Source organism: Lepidochelys kempii, chromosome 11 (assembly GCF_965140285.1).
Source record: "Lepidochelys kempii isolate rLepKem1 chromosome 11, rLepKem1.hap1, whole genome shotgun sequence".
Lineage (NCBI taxonomy): Eukaryota > Metazoa > Chordata > Testudines > Cheloniidae > Lepidochelys > Lepidochelys kempii.
In genome coordinates, this window is record NC_136390.1 from 2,444,673 (window position 1) to 2,459,568 (window position 14,896).

The 14,896-nt window shown below is 44.1% G+C and overlaps 1 protein-coding gene across 3 annotated transcripts in view; it reads left to right on the forward strand.

Moving 5' to 3' along the window:
• Positions 1 to 14,896, forward strand: part of ARPC2 (actin related protein 2/3 complex subunit 2) — a 34,184-nt gene that overhangs the window by 10,309 nt on the left and 8,979 nt on the right. For all 3 annotated transcript variants that reach the window (XM_073304931.2, XM_073304932.2, XM_073304933.2), the window contains exons 2-7: positions 504 to 538; positions 1,715 to 1,827; positions 5,131 to 5,176; positions 5,830 to 6,016; positions 6,601 to 6,694; positions 12,475 to 12,601. In XM_073304931.2, coding sequence (XP_073161032.1) covers positions 504 to 538; positions 1,715 to 1,827; positions 5,131 to 5,176; positions 5,830 to 6,016; positions 6,601 to 6,694; positions 12,475 to 12,601 — 602 coding nt within the window. The remainder of the gene's footprint in view (positions 1 to 503; positions 539 to 1,714; positions 1,828 to 5,130; positions 5,177 to 5,829; positions 6,017 to 6,600; positions 6,695 to 12,474; positions 12,602 to 14,896) is intronic.

A 14,896-nucleotide genomic window follows, 5' to 3' on the forward strand; every position in this document is an offset into this window, starting at 1 on the left:
CTGCCATGCTTTACATGGTTATGATGATGTCCATGCTTACAGGGGGACCACTGACTCTGGAACTGTCATCTTGGGAGGCTAAAAATAAATACATTTTGTTTTTAAAATGCATTTCTTAGTAATGTTAAGTCTACTCATGCATTGTTAATTGCTTAGGATCTCAGACTCCGATGGAGAATTCCGGTATCTATTAATAGGCTATGAATAATGTCATACTAAAATGGCAAGATTGTTTTCAAAAGCTGGGTATAGCGGTTGAGGTAAAATCATTGCTCACAGTGAGAGTGATGGGGAGATGGCAAAGTACAGAACTCTTGTCAGTAACATCTTTCCTAATTGAATAGTATTAGGGAGTTATACAGTTGGGGCTTTCAGAAAAAGCCACTTCTCCTAATCAGAAATGTGGCCATGTTGCTTTTTAAAACGAGTAAACCAATGTTTCTGTACAATTTTTAAGGGGGCTGTGATTTGATTTTTGACATCTGATGTTTCCTATTCCTTAGGAACAAACCAGAGGCAGTAGAAGTAACATTTGCAGGTATGGTTCACAAAATTTTTAACTCCTTTAAAAAATTCAAGCTTGTCTGGCCTGATGATCGCAGTGTTTGGTGTGCTCGAATTCACCTAGCACCATATGGAGAGATTTGTTTCATCGACTAACCTGTGCCTTTACGTGTATGTGCCACACGGTATATTTAGTAGGCGTTCCTCTTGACGGAATAATTTAAAGAAGTGTGCTTGGAATTCGTTAGGCTCTCTTCTCCATCCATCCTCCTCACCTGATGCACTAGCCGGTGACAATGAATTAAATGGTCACAGCACTTATAAAGTGAATGAACTAAATGGCTTTAACTTGTTTACCCTCTGTGCCAGGATGTTTCATGCCCACAATGGCATGTGTAATGAGGTATGTAGCACCCATCTGGATACAGCAGATAGGAGTCTGATTTAGGATGATAGGTACTCAAATGGCCAAGATAAACTGAAAGCCTGTTCCCTGTAGCTTAGTCTCCAATGAGATGGGATTTGATTTGAAAACTACATAGCAAGTATTCATCATGCAGTTCAGATTTTCGATTCCAATTACCAGTTAGAGTTTTACTGCTCTGTGGAGAAACCCACCTTAAACAGAGCTTTTAAATTAAACAAAACAGAGGCCGTACAGTCCATTCTACCTTCTGAACCAAAGCGGGGAGCCTAGAAAGAAAACTGCCCAGGGAGACCACTGCTGTACTACCTGCGTTCTGCTTGAGCACTTCCTGCTGCTCTTCTGGCTTTCGAATTCCCCACTGTCAGATATTTGTAGCCCACATGGTGCAAAGTGTGTCAGACGTGTGGATGCCAATGGCAGCCCTCAAGCCAAGTGGAGAGACAAAAGTTAACTGCCTGAGAGAGCTTTTCGTCTCAATACGCTTGTATGGATTAAGGATGTGGCAAATTTGTCAGTGACGGTTGAAACAAGACTGGGCTAAACTTTAACTTGGGATACAAAGTTGTCAAAGATCATTATAGTCTTTGTTACTAATCTCCAGTATTCCTCCATAAAGTTAGCACTCTTTCCGTCATTACAGGCTACTGTGCTTGTGGGCCCAGTAATATGGGAGATCTTTATACCATACAGTTCCTATTTTGAAAAACTTTTACATTATGCAATGCTTTGGAACTAAGAAATTACATGAGTTCCTAACCTCCTTCTCCTCTGCTTCCTTCCAAGATTTCGATGGAGTTCTTTATCATATTTCCAACCCCAATGGAGACAAGACAAAAGTGATGATCAGTATTTCTCTGAAATTCTACAAAGAGCTACAGGAGCATGGTGCAGATGAGGTGAGTGGCCACATTTCCGATTTTCCCTTTCTTCCTGGGATTCTAGGCCCTGATCACACACTTTCTGTTGTGCATACTTGACTACCATGAGGGGTCCCACTGACTACAATGGATCAAGATCCTACCGAGGCCCTGTGGATAAGAAAAGTGAAAAATTGCACCACATAATAGACACCGTGTTACTCCCATCGCCAACACAGAGTGGGCGCAATTCTGGAAGAACAGCCTAAATTCTGTTCCTATCGATATCTGATAAGTTCCAGTTACAGAGCCTTTGATCCTGATGAAAGCATGAGAGGTAGAAGAGCACAGCTGATTTTTCAGATTCCCCTAATGGTGTGTAGGGCAACAGAAGTTAGAAATACCCTCTTGTAAACTGAACTCACTTGCTAAGGAAGTCATGGTGTGAATAAATATGGAATCCCACAGTGCTGCTTTTCTCATTCTAACCACACTTTAAAGCAAATGAAAGGCTGCCTTTAACATGCACACGCCTTTATCTGCAGGCTGCACAGCCTCGTTCCGCTTTTGTAGCAGGTTTAGTTCCTGTTCAACTCTGCTTATGCTGCAGAGAGCCATTTATGGTAGAAAGAAAAGGCCTTTATGAACATCTGTGCATTGTGGTTGGATCTTGAAGCAGGAAGTATGAGTCAGTTCCTGAATTAGTTTTCAAATCTCCTCATGTTACCTAATGGGGTTCATGCCGTGTGTCTCAGCAGAGAGACATGCAGCACTTTACCTTTGGGTGTCTTTTGTTGGTTTTTCCTGTGAAATTAGGGGGAAATTTCTCATAACTCTTGGAGTTACTTACACATGACTGGAAAGTGTCTCAAACCTAGAGAATTCCAACACGGGGAGAGTTTGAACAGTCAAACAGTGTTTGAATAAGTATGAGTGATTTGATTATCTTGTTACGGCCTTCTGTTGACATTGTTCATGAATACTAAGTTTGCTTAGCCATGGGATGCAGTGGGAACTTACTGGGAGCCAGAGGACCATGCTTAACCAGTATGTAAAGGAGCAGGCTGACGCTGCCCTTCCCTTCAATACAGAAGGTACAGCCTGTGGAAACTACAGGTTCCCAGAAGCCTTGTCTGCATTTAACTTTTTATGCAAATCTCCCATCAGTGCAATCCACTAGTGATCACAACACTGGCAGCACTAGTGTAGACCAACTGCTAGCATTTTTACCCCATGTGGCTTAGAGCCGCTCTGAGCCAGGGCTACGCTTTCAGTGGTAAATATGCCAGACAAGCATTCTGACAATTGCATTACCACACTGGTGAGAGATTTTCACATAAAGTTCAGTGTAGACGCAGCTGGAGCATCTTGTTCCATCTTGTTCCAAGTAGGTATGTGGGATCTGTGGTCTCTGTGGGCCGCGCTTCCAGGTGGAAGGTTAGGGCCTCATTTCTGGCTCCCCCAATATAGAAAAGGAGTACTTTTGGCACCTTAGAGACTAACCAATTTATTTGAGCATAAGCTTTCGTGAGCTACAGCTCACTTCATCGGATGTATACTGTGGAAACTGCAGAAGACCTTATATACACAGACCATGAAACAATACCTCCTCCCACCCCACTCTCCTGCTGGTAATAGCTTATCTAAAGTGATCACTCTCCTTACAATGTGTATGATAATCAAGTTGGGCCATTTCCAGCACAAATCCAGGTTTGTCTTCTGCAGTTTCCACAGTATGCATCCGATGAAGTGAGCTGTAGCTCACGAAAGCTTATGCTCAAATAAATTGGTTAGTCTCTAAGGTGCCACAAGTACTCCTTTTCTTTTTGTGAATACAGACTAACACGGCTGTTACTCTGAATCCCCCAATATAGATTCTCAGTGTATTTCTTCATTAGAGGGAGAATTAAAATATTTTTAAAATACAAATATCCATGTTGGTTTCCAAATCGCTAAATCCATCACGTGCTTGTACTTGGAAATGACAATTCCATTTTAAAATAAAATCATTTAAATTAATTTGTCTTTTGCACTGTGGAGAAGAGAAGATTTCGTGTCCCCTGTTGCAACTGATGGTCTCACCAGCACTCTCGATGGCATGAGGAGTGCAGAATGGCCCTTCCCACCACAGCTTAAATATCTGTGTTGTCAGCTATTGCTAGAGAGATGCTGATCACTGGATGTGGGTGTTGGCAGGCAAAAATCCCTTAATTCTTGATGCAAAGTCCGTTAGCAGACGGGGTCAGCTAAATGTCTGTTGTCTCCTGTCATGCAGAATCAGGGCCCCGTGCAGCAGGTGGCATAACGGGACCAACTTCTGCAGCAAGCACCCCTAAAGTCAGCTGCAGATTAATTTATTCTGTTGCTATGAAATGCTTCTTGTTCCCAGCTCCCTCACAGACACACAGCTACAACTCAAAGGTGAAAATAGTCATTGATGTGAAATTCAGCACCAATTACTTTTGAAGATAGATTCTTTCGCTATGCTGTCTAGGTGGCTCAGCTCCTGGGATGTTATCCAAGCTGCTTGGCACAGAACCTCCCTCCTCCAGCCCCATATGTGCCAGAGAATAGGGGCGAGGAAGGATTGGCTTGTAGCTGGCTTCAGTGGGTAATCTTCCCTCGGTGCTGCACTGTTCTTTAGCATTTACACTTCTGGTGCTCTCCTTCCTCTCTGGTTGCCCAGCTCCTGCTGCCTGACCTATGGAACAGTGGAGGGATCATGCATTATAATCAGCTACCCCTGTGGGGAGCTGCAGGGCAAGGTATGGGTGCAGGTCGGTCCCAACAGGGCAGGGAGATAGAAAACAAAAACAAAATGGTGAATTTTGCACCTTGGAATCATGTCATCCCCAAAGCCCAACTTGAGATGAAAGAGGCAGTTCACATCTTTTAGAGCTATTGTCTGCAGAGAGCCAGGCAGGTGTTACTGAATTGATTTACGCTTGGTTCAGGTTTTCAAGATTGTCTCTGCCACTGTAAAGACTAGACCTTTTTAAAAATGAAAGTTTTGATTGTGGACAGCAGTTCCGCACCAGAGTTCATGGCTGAGGAACCATAGTCTATGTGGGGGGCCTGTCCAGAGTATAGGTGGAAGCTAGTTCTGTAAAACATGGAAGCCTGAGACTAATTTTCAGTGAGGCCAGCGACAGGGTTGTTGAGGATCTAGCCTGCAAAAGCCCATAATTTGGGGTTCTGGCTGAAGACCAGACGTGGCCTAAACCAGTGTCCAGAAAGCTGAGGCAAAACCTTTGAAAAAAGGGAGAAGGTATTAGTGGGGGGGAAAGTGGGATGTGCTGCGAAGGAAAGACTGACACTGCTGATGTTTTGTCTGTTTCCTAGTTATTGAAGAAAGTGTATGGAAACTTCTTGGTAAATCCAGAAGCAGGTAAGCCTGAATATAATTACATTTTTTTTAAATGTGTGCAGACGGCAAAGGTGGCTCTCGTGCTGCTTTATAAATGAGGTTCAGATGAGCACTGCGCTTCGACACCGTTGGGCTCTTTGTACAACTGAAAGGCATTTAAAACAAACAAAAAAAATCAAGGTGGGCTGGGTACAGTAGGGCAGCGTTTGTCTGCAGCACGGACCATAATTCTTGATTCCACCCCTGAGAATGCCTCCGTTCCTTACAATAGGGATTTTTGTTCTGTGTGATGAGACTGACAAGCATTTAATGAGATTCAGAAAACCATGGTTACTTGCAACAACCTCTCTTCCTACTCACACATTACAAAATTTAGGAGCAGGAACTACTGAGCCATTGCTTCTGCCTTTGAGATGGGGAAAGAAAGCTTAATCTTACCATGGCCTCGCTCTGAGTTCAGTTAGATGGCCGCTCCCTCCTCTGAGTTAGAAAGTGTCACGCTGACATTAGTGTGGTCCCACACCCTTTAGGGCTTCGGAAGGGGTGAGAAGGAGACAACCTACAAGCTAATGTGGAAGGGTTTGCCCAGTAGGATTTTGCCTCTGCAAGTGTCTAACGTCTCTTATTTAAGAAAGATTATAAATGGTTAAAGGTGGGTTAACCTCCCTCTCCAGGTTACAATGTCTCTTTGCTATATGACCTGGAGAACCTTCCTGCAGCCAAGGATTCCATTGTGCACCAAGCTGGCATGCTGAAGCGGAATTGCTTTGCCTCTGTCTTCGAGAAGTATTTCAAATGCCAGGAAGAGGGGAAGGATGGGGAGAAGAGAGCTGTCATCCATTACAGGGACGATGAGACGATGTAAGCATGCAGAGTGCATCCCCTGTCCTGCCGCTCCCACAGTGTTCATCAGCACAGGAAAGTTGTCAGGCAGTGTTTAAATCTGCTCCAGGTCTTTGTGTTCAAACGTGTAGGAAGTCCTGTGGTAAGCTGCGAAGTCCCCAGTGTTTTATGCGTTGGCTTGCTTATCCTTCAGCCTGTCAGTGGTGTGTAGCTAAGACAACGCTTGTCCATCTGACTGACAGAGGTTTAATACCCAATGACCTGTTAGTGACATCACCTTTTACTGTGGGGGACAATGGAGTTCAACTCTCGAATGCTGTGCCTGGTTCCCTGTGGAATGCTCAAGTTTCCAGGCCAAGAAGGGATTTGATATATTCCAGCAGCTGTCCCTGAGTATGGCCAGTATTTCTTGCAGTTACTACAGCTCGCTGCATGGAGCCCATCTTGTGACTTATCACAAGAATATGCTGACACAGATCACCTGGTGGCTGTGCCTCATTCATCTGGGTTGTATGTGGCAGCAGCAAACTGGTTTGCAAGCTGTGCGTGTTCCAGATGTGAAGTTTTAAGCCTGTCCTCACAGTGGCTTGGTTTTCCTCCAGGTACGTTGAATCAAAGAAGGACCGTGTTACGGTTGTGTTCAGCACAGTATTTAAGGATGACGATGACGTGGTGATTGGAAAGGTGTTCATGCAGGTATGGAACCTGAAGGACATTGAGTTGTTTATAGGTGTTTATAAATGGCATAATCCAGAAATATACCCACTTCTTCTCAAAGTAGAATCACTGAACAAGTAGACTCTGAACTGAAGTGGCATCACTGGTGGCTTAATGCATTTAAATGCTTCACAGCAGTGTATTCTGTGCGGGACAGAACTCTACTGGATGGCCGTAGCACATTAATGAGCTTAGACAGTTTCTCTTCTCGTCTGGTCTGTCATGTTGGTGTCTTTAACTATTGAATTCCTTGCTGGCTTAACACAGTTGATCATATTACATATTGAATCTATTTCCCTAAGTTAAGTATCCTCACACCTTCTTGTCAACTCTCTAAATGGGCCATCTTGATTATCACGACAAAAGGTTTTTTTTCTCCTGATGATAATAGCTCATCTTAGCTAGTTAGCCTCTCACAGTTCATATGGCAACTTCCAACTTACCTGTATGTGTGTATATATATATCTTCTTACTATATGTTCCATTCTATGCATCCGATGAAGTGGGCTGTAGCCCACGAAAGCTTATGCTCTAATAAATTTGTTAGTCTCTAAGGTGCCACAAGTCCTCCTGTTCTTTTTACATATTTACGTAATTCCTTTAATCAAAGAATACTTCAGCATACACACGATTCCATTGAAATGCAGCCACCCATGGTGTAGGTTTCAGCAGTAGCCAGCTAGAAGTCAGCACGGTAGGGGAAGGTTGAATTTTGGCAAAGGACACCAGAGCAAACCTTTGTTAGTATGGGAAATGCCCTGGTGTCACTTTGTACCTGTATAGTAGACAGGACCATCCAAAAATGCATTATCTCTAAGCTGGTCCAGATCACAGTGCGGGGCTGGATATAGGGGCAGGCTACCACCTGGGGTGCTGGGGACGGGGAGAGGGGCTGTATTTGTTAGCGACAAAAGGGAAAATAGAACATTTGAAGTAAAATGTTTCAGGTATTCTATTATGTGGATTCGTTTTTTCACTAACCTCCTAGAATGTTCTGGGCCTTTGTAGAATCTCGTGGAACATTCCAGACATTCTGAGAACTACATTTTCCTTGAATCTCCTAGAATGTTGTCAGCCATGCCCTTGCGGGTATATACGGGGCGGGGTGTTGCCAGTCATTCAGTGAGATACAAGAACAAAGTGAAGTGAGAGCCCAGTTGCGATATTGTGAACTTTGTTTTATTGTGTAATTCTGAAAGCATAGAGGAAATGAATTTTTTTCTTTGCTTGTATATGGCATGAATAAATACAGATTTACAGATCCTAGCATGCAAATTTATTGTCTTGTATGACAAGGATAAATCATGCGTGCAAGTCATGCATCAAAGGCGTGAAATGGGCTACAAATGCAATAAAAATAAGGTATTGAAAAGTTTAATAAATGGGGGGGAAGGGGTGTGCTGAAGATGCTCCTTGCCTGGGCCAGTCCTGCCTTAGTGTTATGCTGCATTCAGGAATCAGGCTGTTTCCTTCTTTGTTCCAAGAATGAATCCTATTAGAGCATATAGCTTCTCTCGAAAGAATTGCTCAAGGAAATGTTATAGCCAACACAGTTGATATTAACAGCAAGGGGGAAGAAATACAAGCCAACATGAGAAGAGAATGGGTTAAAGAATATTTAGATAAGTCCAATGTATTCAAGTTGGCAGGGCTTGATGAAATTAATTCTAGGGTACTTCAGGAACTAGTTGAAGCAATCTCAGACCCATTAGCAATTATCTTTGAGAACTCCTGAAGGACCGATGAGGCTAGAGGACTGGAGAAGGGCAAACAAAATACCTATCTGTAAAAAGGGGAACAAAGAAGATCTGGGGAGTTATAGACCAGTCAGCCGAACTTTGATATCTGGAAAGATACTGGAACAACTTATTAATAAAGTTGTAAGTACATAGAGTTTAATAGGGTTATAAGGACTAGCCAGCATGGATTTGTCAAGAACAAATCATGCCAAACCAAGCTCATTTCCTTCTTTGACAGGGTCTCTGGCCTAGTGGATGGGGGAAAGCAGTAGCCATGGTGTATCTTGATTTTAGTAAGGCTTTTGACAGACCCGCATGACGTTCTCATAAATAAACTATAGAATGTGGTCTGGATGAAATTACTATAAGATGGATGCAAACTGGTTGTAAGAGTGCCCTCAAAGCGTAGTTATCAATGGTTTGTGTCAGACTGGGAGGGCGCATCTAGTGAGGTCCTGCAAGGGTTAGTCCTGGGTCTGGTAGTCGTCAGTATTTTCATTAATGACTTGAGTAACGGAGTAGAGAGGATGCTTGTAAAATTACAGATGACACCAAGATGGGAGGGGTTGCAAGCACTTTGGAGGACAGGATTAGAATTAAAAAGGATCTTGACAAATTGGAGAATTGGTCAGAAGTCAACAAGATGAAATTCAATAAAGACGAGTGCAAAGTACTTCACTTAGGAAGGATGCTCATGCTCAAATGCAGAATTACAAAATGGAGAATAATTGGCTAGGCTGCAGTACTGCTGAAAAGGATGTGGGGATTATAGTGGATTACAAATTGAATACGAGTCAGCTCTGTGATGCAGTTCCAAAGACAGGTTTATCTCATTCTGGGAACTATTACTAGGAGTGTCGTATGTAAGACATGGGAGATCATTGCCCCGTTCTGCTCAGTACTGGGAAGGCCTCAGCAGGAGCACTGTGCCCAGTTCTGGGCATTGCACTTTAGGACAGATACGGATTAATTGGAGAAAGTCCCAAGGAAAGCAACAAAAATGATAAAAGGGTTAGAAAACCTGACCTATAACAAGAGGTTAAAAAAACTGGGCATGTTTAGTCTTGGAAAAAGAGATTGAGGGGGACTGGATACGTCTTCAGGTATGTGAAGGGCTGTTATAAAGAGGACAGTGATCAATTGTTCTCCATGTCCACTGAAGGTAGGACAAGGAGTAATGGGTTTAATCTGCATCAAGGGAGATTTAGGTTAGATATTAGGAAAAACTTTCTAACTATAGTTAAGTTGTGGAATAGACTTCAAAGGGAAGTTGTGGAAACTCCATCACTGGAGGTTTTTAAGAACAGGTTGGACAAAACCCTGTTCGGGATGGTCTAGGTTTACTTGGTCCTACATCAGTGCAGGGGGCTGGACTTTGACCTCTCAGGGTCCCTTCCAGGCCTATATTTCTGAGAGTCTCTGGAAATGTGTTCCACCTTAAAAACTGCCCTAGTCTGCACTAATACGCTGTCTTGAGGGGTTGGTGGGTTTTTGGGTATTGCTTGTGTGTGTGTTTGAAAGACTATGCTTAGAGCCTGGGATAAGTGCTTTTTCATCTCAATCTTAAAGGTAAATTATTTGTAGTCTGTTTTTCCCATCGTACTTGTCACTTAGCCACACTAGAGTTCTTCTCTTATCTCAGAAACAATTTGCATGTTATGTGACTGCTTTCTGAGTTTGGCAGGCTGAAGTTTCGTCCGTCTGACATTCTGCCTGCACGTTCAGAATGCTTATCTAAACCACTTAAACCAGCCATGCACCAGCTTTCTTCCCACCACAGCCGTTTGCCGGGTACGTTTATCCAGCCATGCCCGTGGTGCTGCCAGTCAGTGCATTCTGGGAAGAATCTGGGCAGCTGTTCCATAATGCCTCAGCAGGGGGCAGCCTGCGTGTAGTGGCACAAGACATGTGGAGCAGTGCGCTCTGGTATGTCCTGTTGCACGGAGAGCTAGGAGGGAGGAGGACCCAGCCAGTCTAGTAAGAGAACAGCTAGGTGCCAGCTATGGCTGCTGGCCAGGGTGAAACCCAGCTAACAAGTATTAACCTTGTGATGGCCTAGTAGTGTAAGACTCATTCCAGCCCACGTCAGCGAGCATGTTCCAGAGTAAAGGCTGATGCTGGCTTCTTAGCTTGCACTGTGTGTCTTTCTCTCTGCTGTGGCATGAGTTAAGAGCAGAGGATCTGCTTTAAACGTGAAATCCCCAGCACTTGTCAAAATTCCCAACTCTAAGTGCACAGTGCTACGCTGAAGCTGGGGTCCCTGAATTTCAGCTTTATGAAATGAGGGGAACCCACAGAGTTAATAAAACCGGTTTTGGGCTGCAGTGAGCCTTCCAGGGGATGCTGCTCCGGACTCTGTACCCTCTAAAGCTTCTAAAAACTTGCTGTTCAAACCACAGGAATTTCCATTCTGAGTCATGCTAACACGTTCCTCTAGTTCTTGCCCTCCCTCTGCTCAGTTATGTAATGTGGCTGTGTCGAACATTAGCTACAACCGAGCTTTCCTTTCATGGAGAGAATCCACCATTAACCAGCTCAGCCAGGGCGAAGCTCTTTGATCTCTTTTATCCATTGGCCTTAGCCTTTGGAAGTCAAAGCTGTAGAGTTTAATACAGAGAAATCCCAATAAACTGCCCCAGTAGATTAATTAGTAACCTACCTGAACTCTCCCAGATCAGGGATGCATGTGTTTCTCCTTCCATTTCTAGAGCAAGGAACATGCTACGGGTATGGAGGGTGAAGAGTTCAGACACTGGAGACCATGCACAGCTAAGGAAGGACAGCTGATAACGATCTGTGTGATACATTACATGTTGAGTTAGCAGGGTGCACGTACCTCATGTGAAGGGGTGAAGTTGCAAGTAGTGTGTGTGTGGTTAATTAAGGAAAACAGCACTACGTGGTTTGGGTGAGGTCAGGAGATGGGGCCCTCTCAGCCTGAAAAGGGTGTCTGCAGGTCTTTCACACCTGTATATTTGTTATGTTAGAACTGTGGGACACATCACTTCTTCGCTTATTTTATTCCAAGTTAGGATCATGAAAATGCTCCATATATAAGCCGTGAACACGTCACGAGGACCTATTACCAAACTAATACATGTTTCAGTCAGCTCTTCTGCCAAGTAGCTGCTCTTCATACACCAGCCAGTACCCCCACCTCGTGTCAAAGGGCACATGAAACAAACGTGCCCTGAAAGCTGACAAATCTGGGCTATTTTGCAGGATGGTGAGAGAGAGATACTAGAGCCCCGGGGCCCATATGGGGAACATCCTGCCAGCAGCCTCCCATCTGTTATAACCTTAGGGGATTTCACATTTTGTAACCCGCAGTTTATCACTAGTAGCATTTGGCTGAGTTTCACCTAGTTAGTGTTGGGTTAAGGCTTAGTTTCAATTGGTACCTGTTCTTTCACATACTTCTCATATTCTGCATGAAATGCGATGTCATTCGCAGTTACATTCTTTAATTCTCTTGTGTCCTAAAGAAGGAAACAATTTTGCAATGAAATTGACGCTGTCAGAAGCAGCTCGCCTGGGAAAGCACAAATGACCCTTGTTAGTGACTGCTCTTCAGGGTCTCTTCTCGTGTTATGATTTTAGGCCATTTGTTTTGTGTGAAGTAGGATGCTTTCTACTCCTAAGCTTCATGTTCCTGATCTGAGCTTGTGTTACTGTTGGTTAATTTGGCAGGGTTTTAATCTAATAAACGAAGCTCACATGGGGTTAGGAAATCTTTGGTGTAACAGGACTCTGATTCCACTGAACTAAATATTTCTTATCCCCTGTAAGGAAAAATCCTTGTTCACATTCTGTAAGGGAGGGCTGGCACATTAAAGTCAGCACTTCGAATGTCAAAGATTTTGGGTTCTAATGTCCGGTATGGAACAGTGGGAGCTATGGGCATGTTGCGTGTGTGGGGGGTGAGGGGGCTTCAGAAGCCAGTGTTCACACTTAAAGCAGGATCGTTTGGCCTGTCTTACACTTGAGTGAATTCATGTTGGTTTTGTCTTGTCTGCTCAGGAATTTAAGGAAGGCCGCCGTGCCAGTCACACAGCTCCACAGGTGCTCTTCAGCCACAGGGAGCCCCCCCTTGAACTGAAAGACACGGATGCAGCAGTAGGTGACAACATTGGCTACATCACCTTTGGTAAGCTGGGCCCAGGAAGGGCAATTTATCCCTGTCCTCCAGCATTCACTGCGGAGAGCTGATTCACGCTGTCTCATTGCTTGAGACTGGGAGTGAAACCGTGAAACTCCTTGTGACATGGTTCTGCATATGGAGTGGGATGCAGTACAGAGATTGATGCAGCAGTCATTCACCTCAGGGGACCAGGTACCTGTCCCTCCGGGCAGTGAGTCTTACACTCCTTCCAGCCTAGGCATCCTGTAAACGTTGGACAATTAGAATCATAGAATCATAGAATATCAGGGTTGGAAGGGACCCCAGAAGGTCATCTAGTCCAACCCCCTGCTCGAAGCAGGACCAATTCCCAATTGTCTTGCTACGTGGCTGTAAAGTGCCATGCACGCAACTGGTAATGACAATCCCTATTGGACACGTGTTCCCAGCCTGAAACCATTGAATGGCTCAGCAAGATGGGCAGTCTGTGGCTCACGACTGAAATAGGAATGCTGCAAGTTAAGACTGATGCAGATTGGTCAGAGCAGCGTGGGAAAATGTTCAGAGTTTTTGCTCCGCAATTCTTGGCTCCTGTGCATGCTGATAATGTCACGTTGTCGTGGTGCACCACAACTTTATATTCAGTAGTAGTAATAACAACAACCTGTCTGAATAGTCCTCAGTTGGGGTGGAGAGAGAGACATGAAATTCCTGTAGTTTGAAAAGAGGTTTTGGGGGTAACAGAAGTCCATATCACATCATCATCTGTCATCTCTCCTCTCCTGTTGATAAAAATAAATGACATCCATTTTCTGTGTTCAAAGTGTTCCTTGTTCTCTGTAACAGGAGATGAGGAAACAGAGAGGGGAAGGTTAATCATTTGATAGCCCAGGTCATTAAGCATGTTAAATAATGGGAAAAATAGAAACAGATTTTATGATTTGATGCATCGTGTTGTTTTGAAAATACAGGTTCAGTTGATGACCAGGGGTATAGCTTTGAGTTATTCATTTGGGGAAAGATGTGCATATTTTTTGTATAATTTGTTTGGCCACAAATGTGTGTGTTGCAAATGTTCTATTAGACGCATGGTCTGACTGCACAGCTGGGACCTGAAACTTCCATCTTGGCTCTCCAGCATTCTCTTTGGTCTTGGACAAATCATTAGAGCCCTGCCTCTAATTTCCATCTGTAAAGCCGAGATACTTGCTTGCCAGGTGCTGGGAGGGCTAGTTAATATTTGCAAAGCACCACATGGTGCTAGATACTCCCCTGGAATAGTATGCCCTCCAGCCCATTTTTGTGCAACTTTGCCCCTGCCTTAGGAGCTGTTAGTATCGGCTAGTGGTAGATATGGAAGCAGGCACTGTGCAGACTTCTCCATGAGAGCTGTGCCAATACACCTGGTTCTTGAGCTGCAGCATGCTCTGCTACACTTGTCCCAATCCTTTCCTGTGATGCTTGGCACCGGGCTCTGATTTGTGTGCTGGGCACTCTTGCCCTGCGTGGATCAGACAGGCCTAAGTGAGGACTGCTCTCCAAGGCTCCAGTAATAAAAATACGGAGGTGTTCACCAATACCTAGGTGGAGACGTAGAGTGCGCCACACTGATAGGCATTAGGCACATGGTATTGACGTAATGTATGTTATGTACGCGGCTTTGGGAAGTTGTTAACTGAATGATCAGGATCTTCCCACAGCTCTGTTCACGCGTAACGGGTATCCCCCAGCACTTGGCAAAGCTGAAGTCAGCTTTGGCATTAGAGAACAGGAACCTTGTCAAAGCAAAGATGCATGAATACCTTGTGCCAAGGACAGTGAGGGAGTCCTGGCATGGCTCATCAGCACTTGGGATGGAATATTTGAAACGAGATAAGGGAAAGTGTAGGGATGTAACTTCACAGACCAGTACCTGGGATGCTAGTATCCAAAACAGAGAGAAGGAAGATACAGAGCAACAAGTACAAACTGGCGGGTTGGATTTTTGTTACATACAGAAAGTTTTGAAACGTTTTGTAAAACCATGTTATAAATATAGCTAGTATAAATACATATTTCCAAAGCGCACCTTTGGTGTAAGGTGAATGTCCTGCGAGATAAGAATTGCTTTCCAGAAGGAGGATATTTGTCTCCTTTTTTCATGGTACTATTTTGCCCTTAGGCGATACGTTTGGTTAAGTTCGGTTATTTGGCCTCTTGAACATTTTTAAGAATGAGCCACAAGTGCAGTTAACGATTTGGCTACAGCTTTTAGTCAATAGATGAAACTGGGACGAAAGTGGGTCAGTATGTTGAGGCTTTTCACTTCAGAGCACCCTTTCT